Source organism: Mobula hypostoma, chromosome 1 (genome assembly GCF_963921235.1).
Source record: "Mobula hypostoma chromosome 1, sMobHyp1.1, whole genome shotgun sequence".
In the NCBI taxonomy this organism is placed as follows: domain Eukaryota; kingdom Metazoa; phylum Chordata; class Chondrichthyes; order Myliobatiformes; family Myliobatidae; genus Mobula; species Mobula hypostoma.
The window spans coordinates 155,509,838-155,537,459 of NC_086097.1; the positions used below are offsets into that span (position 1 = coordinate 155,509,838).

Below are 27,622 nucleotides of genomic sequence, written 5' to 3' on the forward strand. Positions count from 1 at the left end.
ACTCTAAGAAAGGATTGCGCTGTTATCCCTAGGGTAACTTGGTTCATTGATCAGGATAAGTTTCCTGGGTCATTGTTCGTTAGATTTTCTATTAACTAGAGATGTAACTCTAATTTTTAAGTGTAGTTATACACTGATTTGATAAGGTGGTTTTGTTTTTCCCCTTGGTCACCCCAACCGAAAACAAGTTAGGACGTTGATAGATGGTGTTTATGCTCTGAGGGTTTATGTTGTTAGGTTTCATGTAACGTCAGTGTTTAAAACTCCATAGGGGCTTCTCGTCTTCTGGTGACATTCTCACTTTTATGCAAGAAGATCAATTTCATTGATTAGAAAATAGAGACAGGTTAACTCTTGTGATGCCTTTCATACTGGTCTTCAATTAAAAGGCAAGTGATTATGCTACAGTCAAGATACTGCTACCATTAAATAAATCACAGGGCAGCAGGACCTCTTATATTTGTGTTTGAAGCAAGAGCTGATATTTTTGGTAAACAGATGGTATTTTTGTTTGCCGAGTTCCTTTACTTTATTATAATCTTTACCAAAGATCACTCCTGTGTAGGATTAATGATAATTTGAATGGTGGTTTCTTGATTAATATCATTATAAAGCCTCAATGCTGGCATCTGTTAATTATCAGTGATTTAATTCTTTCAGACTTACACTAGTGTTACTGGGAGAGGAGTGACCTCTTATTACTCATTTTAGCATAAATTCTTTTATATATAAATAAAATCTAATAGATTATTGCAAAGAGTGTGAGTAGATGTTGCGAGTGATTGTTTCATGGAGGCTTGAGCTGACACTTGCTTTACAGGCGGCTGCTTTTCGACGCACTGAGACAAAATCCTTTTGGCATTGTAATCATTACCCATCCTGGAAAGTTGTTTCTTGATTCAGAAAAGCTGTACCTTTTTTGAATAATTGTTAATTTTTTCAAGAAAGCTTGGTTAAAATTTTTTTATTGTTCAGTTGAAAATTAATCAGAATCAGGTTTATTATCAATGACATGTGACATGAAATTTGTTAACTCAGCAGCAGCAATTGAATGCAATACATAATATAGAAGAGGAAAAAAAATTAAATGAATAAATAAATGAGTACATCAATTACAGTACAGTATATGTACATTGAATAGTTTAAAACATGTGCAAATAACAAAAATGCTGTATATTTTTTTAAAAAGTGAGGTAGTGTCCAAGGGTTCAATGTCCATTTAGGAATCGAATGGCAGAGGGGAAGAAGCTGTTCCTGAATCGCTGAGTGTGTGCCTTCAGGCTTCTGCACCTCCTACCAAAGGTATCAGACCATCCTAAATGCAGAGATCGCAGGGAATAGGAGGGTGAATGGAGTTGAAAGGGAATAATAAGTCAGCCATGATTGAAGAGCATAGTGGATCTGATGCACCAAATGACCTATTTCTACTTGTATATTTTATGGATTACACATTTAATCCCCTAAAATCCTGGAGACTCCAGGTCAGTCATAAAGAGTTTGCAACCCCTTCTTATCACAACTTTATCATAAATAGGAGGCACAGTAGCATAATGGTTAGCACAATCACTTAACAGCGCCAGTGATCACAGATGGGGGTCAAATTCCAGCACTGTAAGGAATTTGTACATTCTCCCTATAACTGTGTGCATTTTCTCCAGGTGCTCAGGTATCCTCCCACATTCCAAACACATGGGTGTGGGTTAGTAAATTGTGAACATGCTGTGTTGGTACCAGAAACATGGGGAACTTGTGGGCAGCCCTCAGCACATTCTCAGATTATGCTGGTCACTGACCAAAAATAACACATTTCATTGCCTGTTTCTATATTTTGATGTACATGTGAAAAATAAAGCTAATCTTAAGAATCATAATCTTAAATGCAGTGTAGATAATACATGAATGACATTAATAACATTGTCTTTTTGTTAGGGAAGCATGATTTCTTCATGACCAAGGATGGCTTTCTGTTCTTCCAGATGTCACCTGGAGGGGACATTTTCAACCAAGAACATGACAAGGTTTACCAAGACATGATGAAGCTACTCAATCAATATTACATTTCTTCCTCTCACAACACCTACCTGATTACGGATCAGCTGGAGGCTCCTGGTAGCACCAAGGCCTATATCAGGTACTGGCGCCCCACTGAAGAAGGGGGCTTGGAATAAGTAATAATAATAAACAAGATAAACAAGCAATAAAAACTTATTTAATCAATATAGCCATTCCAATCACACACAACTTGAAGAAATCAGTAAGTGAAAAACACCAGAAATATACTGAATTAAAAGAGAAAATTGAAAGATTTTGGAACATGAAGAAGGTATACATTATCCCAATAATAATATCTACAACTGATGTCATCTCTAAGGCACTACATAATAGCATCAAGCAATTTGGGCTACGCAGTAATAATTATGCAAATCTTCAGAAAGCCACAATACAAAACACCACTAGAATACTTCAAAAGCTCCTAGCAATTGACAAATGAGAGTGCTTGGCTATGCCTGTACCTCAGGTTTTACCAGCTTGAGCTGAGAAAAAATATGATGATGATAATAATAATAATAATAATCCCTCTGGCCCAACAGGCCACATTGCCCAACAGTCCACTTGTTAAACACTACCTAATCACAGGACAATGACCAATTAACCTATCATCTGGTATGTTTTTGGACTGTGGGAGGAATCCAGACCAAACACAGCCACAAGGATAATGTACAAATTCCTTACATTTTCAGGCCCCATTCCCAAGGAGAGATGTGCTGGTACAGAGGAGGTTTGCAAGAACAATCCCAGGAAAAAAAGGCCTTGGCAAGTAGGGTAAAGGAAAACCCCAAGGCATTCTTCAATTATGTGAAGAAAAAAAGGATGACAGGAGTGAAGGTAGGACCGATTAGAGATAAAGGTGGGAAGATGTGCCTGGAGGCTGTGGAAGTGAGCGAGGTTCTCAGTGAATACTTCTCTTCGGTATTCACAAATGAGAGGGAACTTGATGATGAGGACAATATGAGTGAGGTTGATGTTCTGGAGCATGTTGATATTAAGGGAGAGGAGGTGTTGGGGTTGTTAAAATACATTAGGACGGATAAGTCCCCGGGGCCTGACGGAATATTCCCCAGGCTGCTCCACGAGGTGAGGGAAGAGATTGCTGAGCCTCTGGCTAGGATCTTTATGTCCTCGTTGTCCACGGGAATGGTACCGGAGGATTGGAGGGAGGCGAATGTTGTCCCCTTGTTCAAAAAAGTTGGTAGGGATAGTCCGGATAATTATGGACTAGTGAGCCTTGCGTCTGTAGTGGGAAAGGTGTTGGAAAAGACTATTAGAGATAGGATCTCTGGGCATTTAGAGAATCATGGTCTGATCAGGAATAGTCAGCATGGCTTTGTGAAGGGCAGATTGTGTCTAACAAGCCTGATAGAGTTCTTTGAGGAGGTGACCAGGCATATAGATGAGGGTAGTGCAGTGGTTGTGATCTATATGGATTTTAGTAAGACATTTGACAAGGTTCCACACAGTAGGCTTATTCAGAAAGTCAGAAGGCATGGGATCCAGGGAAGTTTGGCCAGGTGGATTCAGAATTGACTTGCCTGCAGAAGGCAGAGGGTCGTGGTGGAGGGAGTACATTCAGATTGGAGGATTGTGACTAGTGGTGTCCCACAAGGATCTGTCTGGGACCTCTACTTTTCATGATTTTTATTAACGACCTGGATGTGGGGGTAGAAGGGTGGGTTGGCAAGTTTGCAGACGACACAAAGGTTGGTGGTGTTGTACATAGTGTAGAGGATTGTCAAAGATTGCAGAGAGACATTGATAGGATGCAGAAGTGGGCTGAGAAGTGGCAGGTGAAGTTCAACCAAGAGAAGTGTGAAGTGGTACACTTTGGAAGGACAAACTCCAAGGCAGAGTACAAAGTAAACAGCAGGATACTTGGTAGTGTGGAGGAGCAGAGGGATCTGGGGGTACATGTCCACAGATCCCTGAAAGTTGCCTCACAGGTGGATAGGGTAGTTAAGAAAGCTTATGGGGTGTTAGCTTCATAAGTCGAGGGACAGAGTTTAAGAGTCGCGATGTAATGATGCAGCTCTATAAAACTCTAGTTAGGCCACACTTGGAGTACTGTGTCCAGTTCTGGTTGCCTCACTATAGGAAGGATGTGGAAGCACTGGAAAGGGTACAAAGGAGATTTACCAGGACGCTGCCTGGTTTAGAGAGTATGCATTATGATCAGCGATTAAGGGAGCCAGGGCTTTACTTTTTGGAGAGAAGGAGGATGAGAGGAGACATGATAGAGGTGTACAAGATAATGAGAGGAATAGATAGAGTGGATAGCCAGCGCCTCTTCCCCAGGGCACCACTGCTCAGTACAAGAGGACATGGCTTTAAGGTAAGGGGTGGGAAGTTCAAGGGGGATATTAGAGGAAAGTTTTTTACTCAGAGAGTGGTTGGTGCGTGGAATGCACTGCCTGAGTCAGTGGTGGAGGCAGATACACTAGTGAAGTTTAAGAGACTACTGGACAGGTACATGGAGTTGGGGGCTTATACGGGAAGCAGGGTTTGAGGGTCAGCACAACATTGTGGGCCGAAGGGCCTGTACTGTACTATTCTATGTTCTATTAATGTATGAGAAATGTTTGATGTCTCTGGGACTGTAGCTGATGGGATTGAGAAGGATAAGCAGGAAGTGATGGAGAGGTAAATCTCACTGGACCTACTGGTTATTGAATGGTCTGGATGGAGTGAACATGGAAAGGATGTTTCTTATGGGAGAGTTTGAATGGAAAGACATCCCTTTAGAACAGAGATTAGAAGAAATTTCTTCAGCCGGGTATGGTGAATCTATGGATTTTTTTTCTTTTCAAATCTTTTTATTGTTATATTATACAAAAGAAATAACACGAGTACATTGAAGTAACAACACTTACAATGTCTCAAAAAAGACATTATCTTAAAGATTGAAAAAAAATTGTGACAACAAAGAAAACCTACTAAGCAGAAAAAGTGAGGGGAAAAAACCCATTAGGTGTACAACCCCGGAGCCATGCGTCATACAAAAAGCTTCTAAAAATAAACATCAAACCGCCAGCAAAAAAAGAAAATATACCAAAAAATTTACACTTAGATCGTGGAAAAAAATCTATCAATTAGCTCAAATGATAATAACGAGCAAATGAGCCCCATCTTTTCTCAAAATCAAATTAAGGTTCAAAGGTTCGACTTATAATTTTCTCCAAACTAAGACATAGCATCACTTGAGAGAAGTGACAAAATGGGAGCTGATGTATCCTTCCACTTCAACAAAATGGTCCTTCTAGCTATCAATGTAACAAATGCAATAACATGTTGGTCAGACACAGAAATACCATGAATATTTTGAGGAATTATTCCAAAAAGCACAGTTAATTTATTAGGTTGTAGATTAATTTTAAGTGCTTTAGAAATTGTTGAAAAAACTGACTTCCAAAACTGTTCCAATATAGAACAAGACCAAAACATAGGTGTCAGTGTAGCTATCTCAGTTTTACATCTATCACAACAACTATCAACATTAGAAAAGATTTTAGAAAGCCTCTCCTTCATCAAATGATAACAATGTACAATTTTAAATTGAATCAATGAATAGCTAGCACAAACTGAAGAAGAGTTAACCAACTTCAAAATCCGCATCCAATCCTCGGTCATAAAAGTCAAATTGAGTTCCTTTTCCCAATCCTGTTTAACCTTAGATAAAGGACGCTTATCCCATTGTAATAATAAATTATAAATTCTTCCAATAGTACCCTTGATTGAAGGATTCATACTCATAATAGTATCTAACAGGTCTAATCCCATCAGTGATCAAAGGGCGGGCGTTCGGTGCTGAACCCTTGTTTGCCTTCCCTGTTCACCTTGTTGCTGTAATCTTCCTTGACGCTTTAATCCACAAATAATAGATGCTTTGATCAGTAAAATGAAGTCAAACTTTTGCTCATGACCTGTCTCGTAGTTTCTTTACCTCGCGGTCTTGAGGATTTGACCTTGAGTTTGTACTTACTTCGTGGAATCTTCCTAGTGGCAGCAAAGTGCTGGATCACTCGGTCAATCTCCAGATTGTAAATCCTAGGCTCTGACAGTTCCAGAAACATGTTTAAGATGAAAAACTGGCATAAAAGAAGCAAAATAAGCAGTTTCATGGCGTGAAAGATGTCAACCAAGGGTGCATTGTACTCTGGCACCATCTTGACACAATGCAGCTGGCATAAACATAAAACAACAAATATCACAACATTTGGGAGGAAGGTGGCATGGTAGCACAGCGGCTAGCGTAGCACTGTTACAGTGCCGGAGATCAGGGTTTAATTCCTGCTGCTGTTTGTAAGGAGTTTGTATGTTCTCCCCATGACAAAGTGAATTTCCACTGGGTGCTGAGTTTCCTCCCACATTCCAACGATGTACAGGTTAATAGGTTGATAAGCTGAGGACTTGCTATGTTGGCGCCAGAAGTGTGGCAACATATGCAGGCTGCCTCTACCAGATCTTTGACACCAACGACACATTTCTCTGTGTCTTTTGATGTTGTAATGTAGATGTGACAAATAGAGCTAATTATTTAATCTTTAAAACCTGGGTAAGAATTACACAGTGAATGGTAGGACCCTCAGGTGTGTAGTAGCACCTTAGAATACAGATCCATAATTCCTTGAATACAGCATCACAGGTAGATAGAATTATAAAGAGAACTCTTGGAACATAAGAGATTCATAAATAGGGGGAGTGGAGTACTCAGTTAGGTACGGTTGGTATGGTCTTAACAAATCATAATGAGTACACCTTGCCAGATCAAAGCTTGTGCCATAATATAAACCTTTTACTTCATAATCCATGTTCTTGTACTTTATTGCTTGCCTGCACTGTACTTCTCTGGGCCTTTACACTTTAGAACATAAAACATAGAACAGTACATCTCTGTTGAGGGTCTTCGGCCCGCAATGTTCTGACGACCTCTTAACCAACTTTAATATCAAACTAATGCTTCTCTCCCACACAGCCCTCTGTTTTCCTATCATTCATGTGTCCATCTATGAGGTTCTTAAGTGCACCTGCCTCTCCGGCCACCTGTGGCAATGCATGCCAGGCACTCACCCACCACTGTCTGTAAAAATGCTACCTCTGACACTCCCCCCATGCAGTGCTTTCATCCAATCACCTTCAAATTATACCCCTTTGTATTAGCCATGACTGCTCTCAGGCTATTCACTCTATCAATATCTCTCATCTTATTCTGCATTGTTTTTTTTGGACATTGTTGTGTTTCAGTGCACAGTGTAATGATTTGAGCAGTATCCAAATCAAAGAGAAAACTTCTTTACTATCTCCTCACTGTAGACAGAAGCTTGGTCTCCATGCCATCATGGTGTGGTGTTTGATTCCAGGTCACTCCCTACCTTCTCATCCTCTTCCTGAAGACCCATTGCCACACAGAACAGCAGAAGGTCATGGTGCAGCACATGAAAACCTTTGTGGGGGACAAGCTGCTGTACAGGAGCTTCAACAGGAAGGTGCCTTCACCTGAGGTAAGGAGTAGACTGGGCTTTATTCAAACAACATCCACCAACCAGACAGGGCCCTGCTGAACTGCATATTTCTATGGACCTTGTGACATCTGCTGTCTCCCCATCCTCCGAGACCATGTTGTGTCTGGTTGGGAGTCCTGCGGATGTGTACCAGAGCTCTGCCGATGACAGTCTCCGTCTGACATATTTGCCTGGGCTGTTGAAGGTGGAGCACATCCCACCAACACCAGAATGACGCAGAAATACTACTCATTGCTCCTGAGATGGCAAGTCTATCTGTAGAAGGAAACATTTAACAGTGGGTGAATTCAGCAACAGTGCCATAACACCAGATTCTGATTCAGATTTACTTATCACACCTACATTGAAAGATTAAGTGAAATGCATTGTTTGTGTGAACAACCAACCTACCCAAGGATGTGCCGGGGCTGCCTACAAGTGAGGGCACTCATTCCAGTGCCGTCATACCTGTAGTGTGCCCACAAACCTCAGCAAAACAACAGAAAACAACAAAATAGAATAGACCAAGTTCCGAAACATCAACAGCAAAACAAACCCCTTCCCTCACTCTCTCCTTCAATATATATATACACACAGACTCTCTCACTCTCGCTTTCTCTCCTTCAACCCTCAGGACAGGCCTCCAGTGCGCTCAGACTTGTGAACATTGAGCTTCTGACTTCCTCAGGAAACTTGCTCTTGAGGTGTAGAAAATCATGATGGGTACTTAAAGGGTGAACTCGACACAGTTTCTTTTCCAAAGATCGAGGAATCAAGAACTACAGGGGAGAGGGTAAGAGATTTAATAGGAATCTAAGGGGAACATTTTTCACTCAGAGAGTCATTGTTACATGGAATGAGCTGTCAGGTGAGCAAGTGAGTATATGAACAACATTTAAAAGATACTTGGACAAGTACCTGGGTTCAAAGATTTAGAGGTATACGGGCCAAACACTGGCAAGTGGGTCTAAATGGGAATCTTGTTCAGATGGATGAGATGGACTGAACAGCCTGTTGTCATGCTGTATGACTCTATGCTCACTCATTTGTTGCTTCTTGGAAAGATCCTAGTGAAGGTCAAGAGATTGAATTAGCTGGAAGACTATCAGATCTCCGAGAATGACGAGGTCTCGGATGAAGATGAGGCTGTCAAATGCAGGAGGATGCAAGAAAGTGGAACTTTAAAAACAGAAGTGGGTCCCGTTTCCCTTCCTTCACTGGCCCTCACTGAATTTCTTGCCTCCATTCCTTGCCCACTCATTCCAGCTCTCTCTTCCTTGGTCCTTCATTCACCCAAGTATCCCATATTTTCTGTCTTGCTTGGTCAGCCCCTCCCTCACTCACTCACCCTCGCACAATCTCCCTCCTGCCCTCTCATATTCACATACTCCCACTTTCACTCCCTCATTCAACCTCTCCCTCTTCCGTACTCTTTCTCCTTTCATTTATTCCATCCCTCCTTCAGTCATTCAGTTTCAGATTCTTTTATTTACCACATGTACAGAGAACCACGGAGTGAAATGTGTCACCTATGTTAACAACTAGGACACCATGGTATCAGAGTAGTTAGCAAAACATTATTAAAGTTCAGGGTGTTGGATTTTGGTATTCATTTCCTGCCATCTCTGTAAGGTGTCCCTATATGTCCTTACCGTGGAATGCGTGGGTTTTCTCTGGTCACATGTACAGAGAAAGTTACAGTGAAATGTGTCATTTGTGTTAACAACCAACAGACCCAAGGACGACTACAGATCATGCCCACAATTTTCAGCAGAACAAGACGGAAATGACCTTCTAGCAGTCTCGTGGATTCGCAGATGTTCTGCCTTTGAATTCCCCAGTATACTCACAGAGCTGTCAGCAGGTTCTGGAGTGTGAGTTCTATGTTGGTAGGAGGAATAAATTCCAATAACCTCCTGGGTTCCTGAATTGCTGAGAATGGAGTTTGATGCCCAATGTTCACCACTGCCAAGTCCAAGGTCCGAAAGCTTGTTGTTTGGTGATCGGCAAGCCCTTGGATCAATGCTATGGATCCAGTCCCAAGGAAGAATCAGGTTTCTGGAAGTTGAGGCCTGGAAAATGGAACATGTGCCAATACTTTGGGCCTCTCCTCAGCACATCCTGAGGACTCTTGGTTGTCAATGTAAACAATGCACTTTATTGTGGGTTTCAGTGTACATGTTACAAGTAAACTTGAATCTTGTTGAATTCTAAACTTCTGATCGAACTTCGTGCTTCATTCTGGATTTCACATGTCCTCTACACTTCCTCCTTCCATCTGTCCCTCACTTGCTTCTATCATTCTCGTCGACTGATCTCTACGTGAAGCTCTGACTTTACTGATCTCTGACCCTCTCGTCTCTTGCTTCCCTCCCATTTGTCCCATCGTTTGATGGCTCTGGGCCTATATTTACTGTAATTCAGAAGAATGAGAGATGACCTTATTGAAACCTATCGAATGTTGAAAGGCCTCAATAAAGTGGAAGTGGAAAGAATGTTTCCTATAGAGAGAAAGTCTTGGACCAGGGGCCAAAGCCACAGAATAGAGGGGAACCTTTCAGAACAGAGGTCAGGAGGAATTTCTTGGCCAGAGAATGGTGAATTTGTTGAATTCATTGTAACAGGCAGCTGTGGAGGCCAAGTATTTACATATGGTTAAGGGAGAGGTTGATAGATTTTTGATTGTTCAGGACATGAAGGGATATGGGGAGAAGGCAGGAGATTGGGGGTAGAAGGATGAAATAATGGAATGGTAGGGCAGACATGATGGGTTAAAAAGCCTAATTCTGTTCCTACTTCTTATGGTGTTATTGTCCTACATTATTAAACTAGAAAGAGTGCAGAAGAGATTTACCAGGATGCTTCTCAGACTTGGTGGCTGGAGTTATAATGACAGAGTGCATAAATAAATTTTGTTTCCTGGAATATATGAGATAAAGGGGTGACCTGATAGAAGCGTTTAATATCATAAGGGGCGTGGACAGAATAAAACCACAGAGATTTTTTTCCCCACAGAGAGGGTGCTACGGCAAGAGGGCATAGATTTAAGACCAGAGCAGAGAGATTTATAAAGGACATCAAGGGCATCTTTTTCATTCAGTGAATGTTGTATATTGAGAAAGAATTACAGGAGATAGTAGTTGAGGTGGGGGCATTAACGTTATTGAAAGGCATCTTGAAGAGTACATAGACAGGACAGGTTTAGAGGGCCATAGGCTAAGCATAGATAGGACCAGCTCGCTGGGCAATGCCATTGGCATGGACAAGATGGGCTGTTTCCTTGCTGCATGATTTTGTTCCCAGTAGTTAAATGTTTGGCCACAACTGGAGCTGTGCAGAGGTCCCAGGAAGATTGAGGAAGGCCTCCAGAAGAACTTATAACAGGTGGTTAAGGCTAAGCCCCTGAGATAAGTACTCACTGGCACCCTTGATGAGCACTGAGCTGACCACAAGATTGATTTGCTAAGAATAGGAATCAACTTTATTATTACTGGGTGGCAGAGGTCCTTAATAATGGATGCCACCTTCTTGAAACACTGCTGACCCCAAGGAGAGGGCTGGTGTGTGTGATCCCTCGACTTCCTCTTCCTGAAGTCCACCATCATTTCTTTGGTCTTGCTGACACTGAAGTTTGCTCAGTGAACTGTGGCAGGATAACCTGTATATCCGTGACATCTTCCTTCCAGGGTGCAAAGGTCCAGCTGTCCAAGGAGCTGCCCGACCTGCTCATCTGCATGATCTTCCACTTCAACAGGTTTGGATGTGCCATGAGCAACCAGGTCTTTTATAATATATTGTCCTTTTGTGGAAAACAAGTTCAGTAAACTGGTGTAGCATTCGGGTACATGAAGAGTTGTAATATATCAAAGTTCAAAGACTTCACTCTGTCGATACAAAACCTGTTCCATAAAGTTTCTAAAGAAAAAGGGCCAATACCTACTGAGTAGTCTGACTGAAGTTGATAATTCGGTAATTTCTAGAAATAGAGATCCGGGATAGAATTCGCAGTTAGATTAGATTAGATTATGAGGACACGTAGTCCTCTTTTATTGTCATTTAGTAATGCATGCATTAAGAAGTGATACCATATTCCTCCGGTGTGATATCACAGAAACACAGGACAGACCAAGACTGAAAAACAGACAAAAACCACATAATTATAACATATAGTTACAACAGTGCAAGCAATACCATAACTTGATGAAGAACAGGCCATGAGCACGGTAAAAAAGTTCAAAGTCTCTCGGAAGTCCCACATCTCACGCAGACGGGAGAAGGAAGAAAACTCTCCCTGCCATACCCGACCAGAGTCCGACTCTAAGTTGTCCGAAAACTTCGAGCTCCGACCAGCCCTCTGACACCGAGCACCATCTCTGCTGAGTGCTTCGACCCCAGCCCCAGCTGCCAGCAGCAGGCAAAGCTGAGAATCTTGGGGCCTTCCCTCCAGAGATTCTCGATCGCACAGTAGCAGCGGCAGTGAACCGGGCATTTCAGAAGTTACTCCAGATGTTCCTCCGTGCTCTCGTGGCAGTCTCCATCAAATCAGAATTGTGCACGGTATCCTATTTAACAAATACGATATCATTTCACTGGAGAGGCTACGCGCGCTGCGTCGCGCCGCCATCTTCTCCTCCCGCCACCTGAATATGGAATCATGGGAGTAAACTGGTGTAAATTTGTTAAATTCAAACATTACAGAGAAATAACAGTAATGTTTGATGAGGGAAATGTAGTTTATGTGCAATATAAAGTAACAGGTGAATCAAGTCAAAGTAAATTTATAATCATGGTACAGTACATATACGCCCATATACGAGCTTAAGGTTCATTTTCTTGCAGGCATTTACAGGAAAATAAAGAAATGGAATAGAACTTACAAACAAAATGCATTAACAAGGCCTGGATAGTGAGAGTCTTTGATGATGGATGCTGCCTTCTTGTGGCAGCACTCCTTAGAAATGTCTCAGTGGTGTGCTCATTGGTATATTGATAAGTCAGGCAGCATCTGTGAGAAACTCAAAAATGCAAGCAAACTTTAAGCTGCAGGGAGAGTAGGAGGAAGACAGATAGGACAACGTATGAAGCTGTAGGAATCAGGGAAGTGCTGGATGGGTGTTTCTTTAACTGGGAGTTTGTAATAAATAGTTTACCACAGGGTCTGGGCAGGAACCTTTGTTGTTTGTAATGTATACCATTATGAGGGACTGAGGGTTCCTTCGGTCAAGGTCGGCCATGGATGTTGCGTCCTGTCTAGATATGCAGGCCTGGGCAGTACGATATGGAGAGCAAGCTGTGCCTATGAAGCAAGCACCGCACATCTGCTGAGCACAAAGGAACGGCAGAGACTAATACAGTTTGCTACCAATATCATCATTGGAAATTGCCAGTCAGCATTGAACTTAACATTAGCCTGCTTTAGGGTCTCCAGCTCCGAATTTTTCCCTCGCTGTTTACTCCCAAAGCTTTCCCCTTGAGTGAGTATAGCCACCAGGCAGCAGAGGTTTGAGAGCAATTTTCCTTCTCCTTGATGAGCTACCAATCACAGCTGACAAGACTCATCTGCGACTGGTTTTAAGGTCCTTTACACCTTCTGTCAGTAAAAACTGTTCCGTCAGGCTTTGCAGTTAAGACACGTGAAGGCTGGGAGCTGGGCTTGGTTGTCAGAAGCTATTTGATGTGTATGCCATTGGGAGCATTTAATAGGCAGTGGAAGCTTGTCCCTATGACCATCCCTGTCTACAATAACCTTCAGGAACCATATCAATGTAAGTGATGTCACTCCTAAGTTTGCTTAAAACATAAACGGTGGTAGAATCAGAGGTAGTAAGAAAGATCATCCAAAGATGCAGAGGGATATAGGGTGGGTAGTGTGTAGAGCAGTGGGAGCATTTGATGGCTCTCGGACTGTACTCACTGCAGTTTGGAAGAATAAGGAGAGATCTCATTAAAACCTATCGAATATTGAAAAGCTGAGATAGACTTAACTTGGAAAGGCTGTTTCCAATAGTGGGAGAGTCTTAGACCAGTTGGCACAGACACAGAAAAGAATAGTCCCTTTAGGAGGGAAATGCGAAGGAATTTTTTTGGCCTGCGATGGTGAATCTGTGGAATCCATTGCCACAGACAGCTGTAAGAGGACAATCATTGGGTATATTTTAAACAGAGGTTGATAGGTACTTGATTAATAAGGCTGTCAGAAGTTACAGAGAGAAGGCAGGAGAATGGGGTTTGAAGAGACAATAAATTACCCATGATGGAATGCTGGAGCCGACTCAATGGGCTGAATGGCCTAATTCTGCTCCTGCTTTGTGTGGACATGTGTTCCATCCCAGCAGGAAGCCTTGAAGCCATCGTTTGGCAAGGGGAGCTGGCTCAAATTGCTCAGGGAACTCAGCAGATCAGGCAGCAGCTGCAGAAGGGAGTAAACAGTCAATGTTTCAGTTCGAGGCTCTTCATCAGGACTTTTAATTCCTCTCCTTTGATGCTGCCTGACCTGCTGAGTTCCTCAAGCATTTTTTGTGCACTATTTTGAATCTCCAGCATTTACAGAATCTCTTGTCTTTACATTCCAACAAACCATTTTCCTTTTGCAGGCTCCACATTCATCCAGAACAATGCTCAACAACTGAGCAGGATTTACCTGGTGGTCTGGAGGACAGACTCCTCTAACTATTCCGCTATTGACATGTGGAACGCCAACTGCCAGATAGGTAAACCTGCTGCCTTCATTTCCAGCTCATTCCTTTCGACATCTGACCCTTCCCTGCCTGTCATTGGTCAATTGAAGTGTCCATCTTGGGCTGCCCCACCTCCCTGCATCGTAAAGTAGGCTCTGATTAGATCACTCATGCTCGTCTGTCAAATGAATCAGCTGACTTCATCGAATGTAAATTTGTAAATATGTAAATTATGTAAATTCAGATTAACATGTTGTATCAACAATAAGCATAATGATGTTAGCCCAAGAAGAGAAATATTGTCTGAGACAGAACAAAAGTTCATGAACCTGATGGCAGTCAAAGATTATGGAGAAGGCAGGAGAAAGGGGTTGAGAGGAATAATAAATCAGCATGATGAAATATCGAACCACACTTAATGGGTCCTATGGCCGAATTCTGCTTCTATGTAATATGGCCATTTGGTCTCAGTGGGAAGAAGCTTCCAGAATATAGAAAGTACAACATGGCACAGTCCCTTGGCCCTGACATTGTTACAACCTTTTAATTAGTCTAAGGTCAACCTAATACTTCCCTCACACAGAGACTTCCAGTTTTCCATCATCCATGTATCTAAAAGTCTCTTAAATGTCCCTAATGCATCTGCCTCTACCACCTCCCCTAGAAGCACATTCCATGCACTCACCATTCTTTGTTCAGAAAAAAAAAGTGTCTGATATCACCTCTATGCATTCCTTCAATCATATAAACTGATGTCCCCCTGTTGTTGAACCAGGAGCTGTGCTGTCTTCTGGCTCGTTTACCCTCTGCCTTATGGCAGCATTGAGAAAAGGGAGTGGCCTGGATGGTGTGGATTTTGGTCCCTGATCTTGACCTTAAAAGGAGGGCTGGGAGTTCTCCCTTGGGGGTGCAAATTCAGCTGGTCATCACTGGGGTTAAGAGGTCAAAAGTATTCAGGATGGATACTTTTGGAGTCTTTTGGATCGGGACTACAGAGCGCCATGGGAGCTGAATTCTGAAGGAAGGCAGTTTTTTTAAAAACTTCTTCGAGTGCAAGAAGGATGAGACTGCACAGGTGCGTGATGTCAACAGGACAGCGCGGAGAGTTTAAAAAGGAGACCACCCTATACAGCGGGCAGCTGTCAGAGCGGGCAGCGGAGTGAGTGGGAGCAGAGTGTAGGGCTTTGGCTTCAACGGGCTTCGGCGGTAAACAGGAAGAGGCGAGAGCAAAGCACCAACTCTTTTTTTTTCTCCCCCCCCGCTTCGCGAATCGGCCTGGACAGACAGGAACAGCAGGGCTCTCACAGCTAATGATTTAAAAAGTTCCTCTGTTTAGCGAGGTACGTGGGTGAGTAGACTTATTTTTCCTGTTTCATTCCTGTAGAATTAGATAGCATGCCTGCAGGGTTAGTGCTTTGTTCAGGGTGTCAGATGTGGGAATCCTGGGAGACCTCCAGCCTCCCTGATGGCCACATCTGCACCAAGTGCACGGAGATGCAGCTCCTCAGAGACCGTGTTAGGGATCTGGAGCTGCAGCTTGATGACCTACTGCTTATCAGGGAAAGTGAAGAGGTGATAGACAGGAGCTACAGGGAGGTAGTCATCCCTAGGCTACAGGGGTCAGAAAACTGGGTCACTGTCAAGAGAGGGAAGGGAAATGCCTGGATAGTGGAGAGCACCCCTGTGACTGTCGCCCTCAGCAACAAATATCTTGTTCTGGATGCTGTTGAGGGGGATGATCTGATAGGGTATCTACAATGAGCCTGGCGCTGTTGTGCAGGAGGGAAGGAGGGAGAAGAGAAATGTGGTAGTCGTAGGGGATTCCATAGTCAGGGGAACAGACAGGAGATTCTGTGACACACATCAAAGTTGCTGGTGAACGCAGCAGGCCAGGCGGCATCTGTAGGAAGAGGTGCAGTCGACGTTTCAGGCCGAGACCCTTTGTCAGGACCCTTCGACAGATTCTGTGAGCCTGATAGAGATACCCACATGGTGTGTTGCCTCCCAGGTGCCAGGGTACGGGATGTCTCGGATCGGGTCCTGAATATTCTGAAGGGGGAGGGTGAGCAGCCAATTACGACAGAGGAAGTACTCAGGAAGCTGAATAGTTTAAAGGTAGATAAATCTCCCGGACCAGATGGAATGCACCCGCGTGTTTTGAAGGAAGTAGCTGTAGAGAATGCGGAGGTATTAGCGATGATCTTTCAAAAGTCGATAGATTCTGGCATGGTTCCGGAAGACTGGAAGATTGCAAATGTCACTCCGCTATTTAAGAAGGGGGCAAGGAAACAAAAAGGAAATTATAGACCTGTTAGCTTGACATCAGTGGTTGGGAAGTTGTTGGAGTCGATTGTCAAGGATGAGATTACAGAGTACCTGGAGGCATATGATAAGATCGGCAGAACTCAGCATGGATTCCTTCAAGGAAAATTCTGCCTGACAAACCTATTACAATTTTTTGAGGAAATTACCAGTAGGCTAGACAAGGGAGATGCAGTGGATGTTGTATATTTGGATTTTCAGAAGGCCTTTGACAAGGTGCCACACATGAGGCTACTGAACAAGATAAGAGCCCATGGAATTACAGGAAAGTTACATACGTGGATAGAGCGTTGGCTGTTTGGCAGGAAACAGAGAGTGGGAATAAAGGGATCCTATTCTGGTTGGCTGCCGGTTACCAGTGGTGTTCCACAGGGGTCCGTGTTGGGGCCGCTTCTTTTTACATTGTCCATCAACGATTTGGATTATGGAATAGATGGCTTTGTGGCTAAGTTTGCTGACGATACGAAGATAGGCAGAGGAGCCGGTAGTGCTGAGGAAACGGAGGGTCTGCAGAGAGACTTGGATAGATTGGAAGAATGGGCAGAGAAGTGGCAAATGAAGTACAATGTTGGAAAGTGTATGGTTATGCACTTTGGCAGAAGAAATAAAGGGGAAGACTATTATTTAAATGGGGAAAGAATTCAAAGTTCAGAGATGCAACGGGACTTGGGAGTCCTCGTACAGGATACCCTTAAGGTTAACCTCCAGGTTGAGTCAGTAGTGAAGAAGGCAAATGCAATGTTGGCATTCATTTCTAGAAGAATAGAGCATAGGAGCAGGGATGTGATGTTGAGGCTCTATAAGGCGCTGGTGAGACCTCACTTGGAGTACTGTGGGCAGTTTTGGTCTCCTTATTTAAGAAAGGATGTGCTGACGTTGGAGAGGGTAGATTCAGGAGAATGATTCCGGGAATGAGAGGGTTAACGTATGAGGAACGTTTGTCTGCTCTTAGACTGTATTCCTTGGAGTTTAGAAGAATGAGGGGAGACCTCATAGAAACATTTCGAATGCTGAAAGGCATGGACAGAGTGGATGTGGCAAAGTTGTTTCCCATAATGGGGGGGGTCCAGTACGAGAGGGCATGACTTAAGGATTGAAGGGCGCCCATTCAGAACAGAAATGCGAAGAAATTTTTTTAACCAGAGGATGGTGAATCTGTGGAATTTGTTGCCACAGGCAGCAGTGGAGGCCAAGTCATTGGGTGTATTAAGGCAGAGATTGATAGGTATCTGAGTAGCCAAGGCATCAAAGGTTATGGTGAGAAGGCGGGGGAGTGGGACTAAATGGGAGAATGGATCAGCTCATGATAAAATGGCGGAGCAGACTCGATGGGCCAAATGGCCGACTTCTGCTCCTTTGTCTTATGGTCTTATGATTCCTCTCAGGCCTTTCTCAGTGATCCCTCCTATCTCGTGTACCCCATTGCCAAAGGGGACAGACAAATATGAGGTAATGCACTTTGGGAGCTCAAATTGTGGTTGAATTTACAGAGTAAATGGCACAGTCCTCAGGAGTGTTGACGTACAGAAGGACGTCAAGGTGCAAATCCAATGCTCCCCGACAGAAGTGGAGAGGGTGGTGAATAATGAGTGTGTATCAAGCTTCAAATTCCTTGGTGTCCACATTTCTGAGGATCTCACCTGGTCCCTGAACTCTTCCATCCTGATCAAAAAGGCGCAACAGCACCTTTATTTCCTGCGGAGCGTGAAGAAAGCTCACCTCTGTCCCAGGATACTGACAGACTTTTACCGCTGTACCATTGAGAGCATACTCACCAACTGCATCTCAGTGTGGTATGGCAATTGTCCTGTATCGGACCGCAAAGCACTCCAGCGTGTGGTGAAAACTGCCCAGCGGATTATCGGCACCCAATTGCCCACCATTGAGAACACCTACCATAAACACTGCCTGGACGGTGAAAGGCATTATCAGGGATTCATCTCACCCTAATCATGGACTTCTTACTCTCCTCCCATCAGGTAGGCGCTACAGGAGCCTCCGCTCCCCCACCAGCAGGCACAGGAAGAGCTTCTTCCCTGAGGCTGTGACACTGCTGAACCTCTCATCACAGCGCTAAGCAGTATTGCATCCATATTGTACTGTCTCAGTACTTCTGTATTTGTGTACTGTAGCACTTTATTCGCAGTTATTTTGTAAACACTATTCTTTGCTTTTCTGGTCAGATACTAAATGCATTTCATTGGCTTTGTATCTGTACTTGGCATAATGACAATAAAGTTGAATCTAATCTAATCTAATCTAATAAATCATTATGCTTGCCTTCATAGCCAAGGCATTGAGTGTAAATACTGACTGTCATGTTCCTGACTGGCTCTCCCACCACCTCACCCAGCATTCCTTTATCCCTTTAGGGCCACCTTCCCTCACTCCATCCTCCACCCGCTCAAAGCACACACATGCATACATGCAGTCAACGCGCTCACACATATTCAGTCATGGATGCAACCTCTTACCCGAGTCTCTGACTCTCTTCCCTCTCCTCCTAGTTTTCATGCCTCCCAGAATCACTAACTCAGAGAAGGGAGACTTCTGTAAAGTATTAATGCCCCCCATTCGCTGGTTTTGGATGGGAATCTTAACCAGCCTTGGATACTCACCCAGAGTTTGCCTGTAAATTCCCCATACCTCCCGAAACACCCTTGCCTAACACCAATGCATTTCCTGATCGGATTGCATCCACAATTTCAAAGAGCCTTTAATCGGGAGATTGTTCAGGCCCTAATTGATACTAACATCCTCGTTATCTGCGGATAGACAACAAATAAGAGGTGATAATAAGTTTGTAAATATCTTGTCATTTTCTCTCTCTCTCTCTCTCACACACACACACACACACACACACACACACACACACACACACTCTCTCTCTCTCACTCTCACACACTTAAGGTGAGAGGCTTTTCGATAGGCACATGAATGTGCAGGGAATGGAAAGATATGGATGTTGTGCAGCCAGAAAGGATTAGTTTAGTTAGCATTAAATTTCTAGTTTAAATAATTAAAAAATGTTGTGCGGCACAGTGATGTAGCAGATAACGTAACACTTTTTAGCACAAGCTGTCAGGTTGCGGTCCATTTTCTGGCAATGTCTCTGACAACTTTGTACGTTCTTATCACCACATGGATTTCCTCCTGGTGCTCCAATTTCCCCCCACATTCCAAAGATGTTTGGCTTACGATTAGTAAATTGTGAGCATGCTAATTTGGCACCAGAAACATGGCACGCTCTAGACTGTCCTCGGACTGCTGGTTGTTGACACAAACAACGCATTTCTCTGTGTGTTTTGAAATACATGTGACAAGTAATGCTCATCTTCTTTCTAACATCAGCACAGCATTGTGGGCTGAAACGCCTTTACTGTCCTGTACTCTTCCATGTTCCCTGATTGTTAATTTCAACCGGTCGTCAAATAACTGAAGTTACTGTTGGACCACTTGGCTCTCACATCATGTCCTTGACAATCCTCAGGTCATCTCTGCCCAGCAACTCCCTAAATCAAACATGGTGGAACACAGCTCAGTGGTGGACCTGCTTGTGAAGGTGCAGGTTTTTGGAGTTGGACAAGACAATGGGCAGAAAGTGACGTCAGATGTTTCCAACAATGGTAAGTATGGAGTCATTCCAGCATGGCGGGGGGTGGGGGTGAATGGTAGTTGGTGGGTCCAGGTCCAACTCCTTTCAGCACTGTGTAATGTGACCAGGTCTTTGTATTCAGAGTAGTTTTGGGCCGCATATCTATGAAATTATGTGCTGGCATTGGAGAGGATTCAGATAGGTGTAGATATACAGCTGAACCTTGACCTGAGGTGTTAGCCTTCCTACTTTGCGCCATCCGTTTGTGAAGTGAACAAAGAACCTAGAATAGTACAGCACAGTACAGGCCCTTCGGCCCACAATGTTGTGTTGACCCTTAAACTCTGCCTCCCATATAACCCCCACCTTAAATTCCTCCATATACCTGTCTAGTCGTCTCTTAAATTTCACCACTGACTCAGGCAGTGCATTCCACGCACCAACCACTCTCTGAGTAAAAAACCTTACTCTAATATCCCTGTGAACTTCCCACCCCTTACCTTAAAGCCATGTCCTCTTGTATTGAGCAGTGGTGCCCTGAGGAAGAGGCGCTGGCTGTCCACTCTATCTATTCCTCTTAATATCTTGTATACCTCTATCATGTCTCCTCTCATCCTCCTTCTCTCCAAAGAATAAAGTCCTAGCTCCCTTAATCTCTGATCATAATGCATATTCTCTAAACCAGGCAGCATCCTGATAAATCTCCTCTGTACCCTTTCCGATGCTTCCACATCCTTCCTATAGTGAGGTGACCAGAACTGGACACAGTACTCCAAGTGTGGCCTAACCAGAGTTTTATAGAGCCGCATCATTACCTCGCAATTCTTAAAATCTGTCCCTCGACTTATGAAAGCTAACACCCCATAAGCTTTCTTAACTACCCTATCCACCTGTGAGGCAACTTTCAGGGATCTGTGGACATGTACCCCCAGATCCCTCCGCTCCTCCACACTACCAAGTATCCTGCTGTTTACTTTGTACTCTGCCTTGGAGTTTGTCCTTCCAAAGTGTACCACTTCACACTTCTCTTGGTTGAACTTCATCTGCCACTTCTCAGCCCACTTCTGCATCCTATCAATGTCTCTCTGCAATCTTTGACAATCCTCTATACTATCTACAATACCACCAACCTTTGTGTCGTCTGCAAACTTGCCAACCTACCCTTCTACCCCCACATCCAGGTCATTTTATAAAAATCACGAAAAGTAGTGGTCCTAGAACCGATCCTTGTGGGACACCACTAGTCACAATCCTCCAATCCGAATGTACTCCCTCCACCACCATCCTCTGCCTTCTACAGGCAAGACAATTCTGAATCCACCTGGCCAAACTTCCCTGGATCTCAGGCCTTCTGAATAAGCCTACTGTATGGAACCTTGTCAAATGCCTTACTAAAATCCATATAGATCACATCCACTGAACTACCCTCATCTATGTGCCTGGTCACCTCCTCAAAGAACTCTGTCAGGCTTGTTAGGCCTGTCCCTGATTAGACCATGATTGTCTAAATGCCCATAGATCCTATCTCTAAGAATCTTTTCCAACAGCTTTCCCACCACAGATGTAAGGCTCATGGTCTATAATTACCCGGACTATCCCTACTACCTTTTTTTTTGAACAAGGGGACAACAGTTGCCTCCCTCCAGTCCTCCGGAACCATTCCCATGGACAACAAGGACATAAAAATCCTAGCCAGAGGCTCAGCAACCTCTTCCCTCGCCTCGTGGAGCAGCCTGGGGAATATTCCGTCAGGCCCCGGGGACTTATACGTCCTAATGTATTTTAACAACTCCAACAACTCCTCTCCCTTAATATCAACATGCTCCAGAACATCAGCCTCACTCATATTGTCCTCACCATCATCAAGTTCCCTCTCATTGGTGAATACCGAAGTGAAGTATTCATTGAGGACCTCGCTCACTTCCACAGCCACCAGGCACATCTTCCCACGTTTATCTCTAGTTGGTCCTACCTTTACTCCTGTCATCCTTTTGTTCTTCACATAATTGAAGGATGCCTTGGGGTTTTCCTGTACACTACTCGCCAAGGCCTTCTCATGCCCTCTTCTTGCTCTCCTCAGCCCCTTCTTAAGCTCCTTTCTTGCTACCCTATATTCCTCAATAGACCCATCTGATCCTTGCTTCCTAAACCTCATATATGCTGCCTTCTTCCACCTGACTAGATTTTCCACCTCAGTTGTCACCCATGGTTCCTTCACCCTACCATTCTTTATCTTCCTCACTGGGCCAAATTTATCCCTAACATCCTGCAAGAGATCCCTAAACATCGACCACATGTCCATAGTACATTTCCCTGCAAAAACATCATCCCAATTCACACCCGCAAGTTCTAGCCTTATAGCCTCATAATTTGCCCTTCCCCAATTAAAAGTTTTCCTGTCCTTTCTGATTTTATCCTTTTCCATGATAATGCTGAAGGCCAGAGAACGGTGGTCACCGTCCCCCAGATGCACATCCTTTGAGAGATCTGTGACCTGACCCGTTTGCATATCTACTCTGAAGATAACAGTGTGTACATTTTGGACAGGGAAGACTGTTGGTTTGAAAGAGGAGTTAAAGAAGCCACCTTTGTCAAACTGGAAAACTCATCCCTGATCCTAACTTCTCTACCCCGGCGTCTCCACAGCAGTTCACACCACCATTCATGCAAAGATTAGACAAATGACCCTCTCATTACCTCTAAGACTTTTAATAGACAATAGACAATAGGTGCAGGAGTAGGCCATTCAGCCCTTCGTGCCAGCACCAGCATTCACTGTGATCATGGCTGATCATCCACAATCAGTATCCAGTTCCTGCCTTATCGTCATATCCCTTCACTCCGCTATGTTTAAGAGCTCTATCTAACTCTTTTTTGAAAGAATCCAGAGAATTGGCCTCCACTGCCTTCTGAGGCAGAGCATTCCACAGAACTGCAACCCTCTGTGTGAAAAAGTTTTTCGTCAACTCCGTTCTAAATTGTCTACCCCTTATTCTTAAACTGTGGCCTCTGGTTCTGGACTCCCCCAACATCAGAAACATGTTTCCTGCTCTAGCATGTCCAATCCTTTAATAATCTTATACATTTCAATCAGATCCCCTCTCATCCTTCTAAATTCCAGTGTATACAATCCCAGTCACTCCAATCTTTCAACATATGATAGTCCCGCCATCCCAGGAATTAACCTTGTGAACCAACACTGTACTTCCTCAATAGCTAGAATGTCCTTCCTCAAATTTGGAGGCCAAAACTGCATACAATATTCCAGGTGTGGTCTCACCAGGGCCCTGTACAACTGCAGAAGGACCTCTTTGCTCTTATGCTCAATTCCCCTTGTTATGAAGGCCAGCATGCCATTAGCTTTCTTCACTGCCTGCTGTACCTGCATGCTTACTTTCAGTGACTGATGAACAAGGACACCTAGATCTCGTTCTACTTTCCCTTTTCCTAACTTGACTCCATTCAGATAGTAATCTGCCTTCCTGTTCTTGCTACCAAAGTGGATAACCTCACCTTTATCTACATTAAACTGCATCTGTCATGCACCTGCCCACTCACCCAACCTATCCAAGTCACCTTGCATTCTCATAACATCCTCCTCACATTTCACACTGCCACCCAGCTTTGTGTCATCTGCAAATTTGCTATTGTTACTTTTAATCCCTTCATCTAAATCATTAATGTATATTGTAAACAGCTGCTGTCCCAGCACCAAGCCTTGCAGTACCCCACTGGTCACTGATGACCCTCATGTGATTGCTATACAGAGTTTATAAGCCAGAACACTACCCACCATGGATCAGAACTGAAGAAGCCCCTCAGATGAGTGGCAAAACAGTTTGAAGACAACATAGCAAGTCCAGTTGCCTTGATTTACTACGATGACCTGGATGACTGAATACCTTCATAGACATATTACAAATTTATAAAAGTCTGGTTAGGCCACATTCTGAAGTATTGCATACAGTTCTAATTGGATAGGAAGGATATTGAGGCTTTGGAGAGGGTGCAGAAGAGGTTTACCAGGATGTTGCCTGGTTTAGAGGGCAAGAGGCTGGATTAATTTGCATAGTTTTTTTCTGGAGTGCTGGAGGCTGATGAGAGATCGGATAGAGGTTTACAAGATTATAAAAATCATAGGTAGAGTACGAAGAGATTATCTGTTTCCCATGATTGAAATGTTTAATACCAGCAGGGCATGCATTGAATGTAAGGGGGTAGAGAGTTGTGGATCCTGGAAAGGTAGCAGAGGTAAATATAGGTTTTTAAGAGATGTTTGGCTAGGGACATGGATTTAAAGAAGATGGAGAGGTATGGAGAAGGGATTAGTGTTTAGCCATTTTTGATTTGCTTTTTACCTCGTTTGACCCAACATTGTGGGTTGAATGGCTTGTCCCTATGTTGTTCTGTTCTATGTTCTGTGTTCTTCTGCTTTAATCTCCTTCCTAACGTTTATTCCTGCAAGCGGCCAAAGTGCTACACCTACCCATTCACCTCCATTCAGGTCCTGAAACAGTCCTTCCAGGTGAGGCAGCACTACCTGTGAACTTGTTCTGTTCACCTGCTGTTACTCGTGCTCTTAATGCAGCCTCTACATTGGTGGGATCCATCGTAGATTGGGGAACTGTTTGGTCAAGTACCTCTGCTCCATCCACAAAAAGCAGAATTTATTAGTGGCCAACTATTTTAATTCCTACCGCCATTTCTGTTCTGACATGTTGATCCCTGGCTTCCCTTTTCTGTCATGATTGGGACGCCATCTTCAGATTGGTGGAACAACACATCTTATTCTGTTTTGCTAGCCTCCAATATGATGTCACGAAGATCGATTTTCCATGTTCTGATAATGTTTTCCCTTCTTCCTTCCCTCTTCTTCAATTTCCCACTCTGGTCTTTTACCTCTTCTCACCTGCCAATTATATCTCACCCCCCCACCCCCCCAAGTGCCCCTACTTCATCCTTTTTTCCCCCATGGTTCACTCCCACTCCGATCAGACTCCTTCTCCTCCAGCCCTTTGCCTTTTCCACCTATCGCTTCCCAGCTTCTTAATTTATCCCCATACCCCAACCACCTTTCTAATCCTATAGCTTGACCTTCTTCCCCTGCCATTACTTTATTATTCTGGCATCTCCCCCCTTCTTTTGCAGTCCTGATAAAGGGTCTCGAATCGACCCGAAATACTGACTTTATTTATTTCCATGCCTGACCCGCTGAGTTCCTCCAGCATTTTGCATGTATTGCTCTGGATGTCAGTATCTACAGAAACTCTTGTATTTATATTTGCAATATTATATCTGAGCCAGTGTTGTCTGGATTTGAACACACGTTATATTGGAGGTGTTAGTGTTATTGTTGTGTCTGATATGTCTTTCCCTTCACTGTTTCCGGCTTCAGCCCCGTGTGGAACACAACCTCCCAGTTCACTGTGTCCGTGCCTGAGCTGGCTTTTGCTCGCTTCCTGGTGCAGGACTATGACAGCTCCTCGAAGACTGACTTCATCGGACAGTTCACGCTGCCATTCACCAGCTTACAGCTATGTATTGTACGAAGACCCCACCCGTTTAAAACTGGGAGGAGTGGAGGAAAGAATGGGTAGTGGGAATGAGCAACTGGAGAGCAAACTCTCATTCTACAAGACACAGACTGTCACATGGAAGCTCGCTGAGACCTACCCCTTCCCCAAGGACAGAGCTGAGGAGGGTTTTTGTTAGCAGAAGGTGGTGAATCTGTGGAATTCATTGCCTTGGATAGCTGCAGAGGCCACCTTAGGGTTTTTTTGGAAGCAGAGGTTGATAAGTGTGTCAAAAGTTACAGGGAGATGGCAGGAGAATGGGGTTAAGGGAGATAATAAATCAGTCGTGATAGGATTGCAGAGGAGACGTGATGGACAAATGGCTCTGAGATCAACATGTAGTTTTGACAAGGGTGTCAATGTGTAGCTGGATTGTGATCCCACACCAGCAACCCCCCCCAAGGCCCCAAGGTTATTCTTGCCCTTGTGTGAGTGAGACGACCACTAGTAGGACACTCAGCCCATTGTGGCTGTGCTGTCCCTGGGTGATGTGTTCTAACCCCATCTTGACCCCGCATGTGACTCCATTACCTCCCCAATTCCCTCTCTGGGTCCCACCAGCCCTGATCCAACAGCGCAGCAAAACAACTGCTCTTCCTCTCCCCGCTGCGTCCCACACCAACTCTTTCAGTGGTATCCCAAACTCTTCCACCAGGATTTGGGGAACTGTCCCAGTGAGCAGAAGCATCCCCCATTTCGCCAAGGAGAAGAAGATGGGGACTGCCACATCTGGCCAAGGAGTAGAGTGTGGTAAACCCAACCTGGCTGCAGCTGAGAAGCAGGGCCACCACATCTAGCTGTGAAAGATGTGGGGTCATCTCATCTGTACAGGGAGGACCCAGGGCCACCATATAACATAGCTATTATAGCACGAGGCATCGGAGTTTGAAGTTCTGTTCCGGTGTTCTCTGTGAGAAAATATGAACAGTATGTTCTTTCTGGGTGTGCATGGGATTCCTCTGGGTTCTGCAGTGTCCTCTTCGAGTCCAAAGACACAGCAGATAGTAGGCTAATTTGACATGTGATTAACCTAAGGGTTAAATCAGAGAGTTACTGAGCTGTGCAGCTTGGTGGGACAGAGGGGTCTTTTCCACACTGTATCTCCATTAAGAAATATTTGCCTGAGGGTATTGGTCTCGCGTCTAGCTGGTAAGGAGAGGGTGTGGCCTTCGCGTTTGGCTGAAGGTACCGGGAAGCACATCGGGCTTGGGAGGTGAGGATCGGGCCTTCACATCTCTCTGAGGGTATCAATCCCAAATCTGGCCAGGGAGGAGAAGATCAGGACCATCTTGCTGAGGAATTTTTCACAATCTGGCTGGGGAGGAGAGGATGCAAACTCAATATCTGTCTTTAACTGCTGCATTCCCACATTTCTAATCAATGGCATCATCCCCAGCTAGGCGGCAAGGGACCGGTCTCCTGAAACCCATCCCTACACCCACATTGCACATATTTCTACTGGTGACGGCAGCACCTGTGTACCTGCAAGCACTCCACACAGCTGTGTGATGCTTTTTGGTGGAGCAGCCGGCCCAGTTCTGAGTCCGTGTCCCGGTGGGATGAAGTAAAATTGGAAGGGGATCAGTGTGTAAGGAAGGGAGAATTGGAGGTAAAAATTCAAGTTTATTATCATCTGACTGGACATATAAAAAACTAAACAAAATAATTTTCCTCTGAACATAACCCAAACCAGTTAATAAAATATAATTCAAAATGGATGTAGTGTGCAGCACAAGTAAACAATAAACAGTAAATAGGAAATAGTTCACTGCCCTAGGTCCCTCAAATATGCCACACAAGTTGATCTGTGAGGTTAAGGAGGCATCTGGCATGTTGGCCTTCATGAGTCATAGGATTGAGTTCAAGCGTAGTAAGGTGATACTGCCGCTCTATAGAACTCTT

At 44.1% G+C, this 27,622-nt stretch overlaps 1 protein-coding gene across 1 annotated transcript; it reads left to right on the forward strand.

Annotated features, from left to right (window-relative positions):
- Nucleotides 1–1,234: 1,234 nt before the first annotated feature.
- LOC134347137 (1-phosphatidylinositol 4,5-bisphosphate phosphodiesterase delta-1-like) lies at nt 1,235–25,859 on the forward strand. Its single transcript, XM_063049361.1, has 6 exons — nt 1,235–1,302; nt 1,930–2,131; nt 2,742–2,886; nt 7,413–7,553; nt 20,043–20,178; nt 25,543–25,859. Exons 2-6 carry the CDS (start codon nt 1,947–1,949, stop codon nt 25,857–25,859), a joined length of 924 nt encoding a protein of 307 aa, XP_062905431.1. The 5' UTR covers nt 1,235–1,302; nt 1,930–1,946.
- Nucleotides 25,860–27,622: the final 1,763 nt, after the last annotated feature.